We start from the raw sequence: 1,466 nt of genomic DNA, 5'->3' as shown, positions 1-1,466 counted from the left end.
GGGGAGTGACCATGGGGAGTGACCACGGGAGTGACCATGGGGAGTGACCAGTGAAGGGACCATGGGAGTGACCATGGGAGTGACCAGTGAAGGGACCATGGGAGTGACCATGGGAGTGACCAGTGAAGGGACCATGGGGAGTGACCATGGAAGTGACCACGGGAGTGACCACGGGAGTGACCACGGGAGTGACCATGGGAGTGACCATGGGAGTGACCATGGGGAGTGACCATGGGGAGTGACCATTGGGAGTGACCAGTGGGGAGTGACCATGGGAGAGTGACCATGGGGAGTGACCATGGGGAGTGACCACAGGGAGTGACCAGTGAAGGGACCATGGGAGTGACCATGGGGAGTGACCAGTGAGGGAGTGACCCCTGTGAATGGGGAGTGACCCCTGTGAGTGGTGTGACCCTCCATGAGTGGGGAGTGACCCCCTGGGGATGTGGAGTGACCCCAGAGTGTGGAGTGACCGCTGTGAGCAGGGAGTGACCCCTGGGAGTGACCCCTGGGAGTGAGGAGTGACCCCCACGAGTGGTGTGACCCCCACCACCACCCCCAGCGCCCCGTTCCCGTCACCCACCGGCCTCCAGGCCGAACTCCAGGTACTCCTCGCGGACCACCAGGGCCACCATGGCGAGCAGGAGGAAGAAGAAGGCGAAGGTGAGGCACACCGAGCGCTCCCCGCCCTCCTCCGAGCGGAAATAATGCCGCATCACCATGAAGAAAACCTTGCTGCAGGGTTGGGGACGGCGTCAAGGTAAACCAGGGACACCACAGGGACCCCCAGACCCCTCTGAGACCCCCCAAACATCACCACGAACCACCCCCACCTGCTCAACCTGTAAAATCCGCTTTTACGGAGGGAAAATCCCACTTTGGGGGTCCCTCTTCAGCCGGGTCCCCCCAAATCAAACCCCCTCGGGATACACGGAGAAGACGACGCTCAGCAGGCACCAGAGGACGCCGAGGTTGGTCTCCCTGGAGGGGCTGACCAGGCAGAAATATCCCTCGCTGAAGACGTAGACGGCGCTGGCGTAGACGGCGAAATCCACGAACCACTGGTACTCCAGGAAATAACGCAGCACTGGGGACCCGTGGGGACACGTCACCGCGCTGGGGACACGTCACTGCGCCGGGGACACCCCCGGGGGGGGCACGGGGAGGTACCCAGAGCGTCCACGGCGGTGATGGGGCTGGTGTGCAGCTGCAGGTCGATGTCGCGGGGCACGGACAGGGGTTTGTCCTCGCTCAGCCCGTTGGTTCTCCTGCGGGGGATAAACGGGAGCTGGCAGGTCCCCGCGGTGGGGTGACACCGGGGGGTGTCCCCCACACCAAAGGTTTCGGGGTGAGCCAGGCTGACCTGTCCCTCCTGCTCTTGGGGCGCTGCTTCCCGGCCAGGGCGCAGAGCTCCTCGTCCGAGGGGTGCTTGTACCTGTACAGGCTGTGGGGACAGCGGGGACACG

At 64.1% G+C, this 1,466-nt stretch overlaps 1 protein-coding gene across 1 annotated transcript in view; it reads right to left on the bottom strand.

Moving 5' to 3' along the window:
- Positions 1-583: 583 nt before the first annotated feature.
- TMEM161A (transmembrane protein 161A) overlaps positions 584-1,466 on the bottom strand; it is a gene marked incomplete at its 3' end in the record, with an annotated part of 8,379 nt that continues 7,496 nt past the window's right edge. The window contains exons 3-6 of the mRNA XM_015616019.1: positions 1,364-1,444; positions 1,171-1,268; positions 931-1,087; positions 584-735 (exon numbers count right to left, since the gene is read on the bottom strand). Of these exons, the coding sequence (XP_015471505.1) occupies positions 584-735; positions 931-1,087; positions 1,171-1,268; positions 1,364-1,444 (488 nt within the window). The remainder of the gene's footprint in view (positions 736-930; positions 1,088-1,170; positions 1,269-1,363; positions 1,445-1,466) is intronic.

The sequence above is a fragment of the Parus major genome, unplaced genomic scaffold (assembly GCF_001522545.3).
Source record: "Parus major isolate Abel unplaced genomic scaffold, Parus_major1.1 Scaffold325, whole genome shotgun sequence".
NCBI lineage: Eukaryota > Metazoa > Chordata > Aves > Passeriformes > Paridae > Parus > Parus major.
This window is presented reverse-complemented; position numbering and strand designations above follow the sequence as displayed.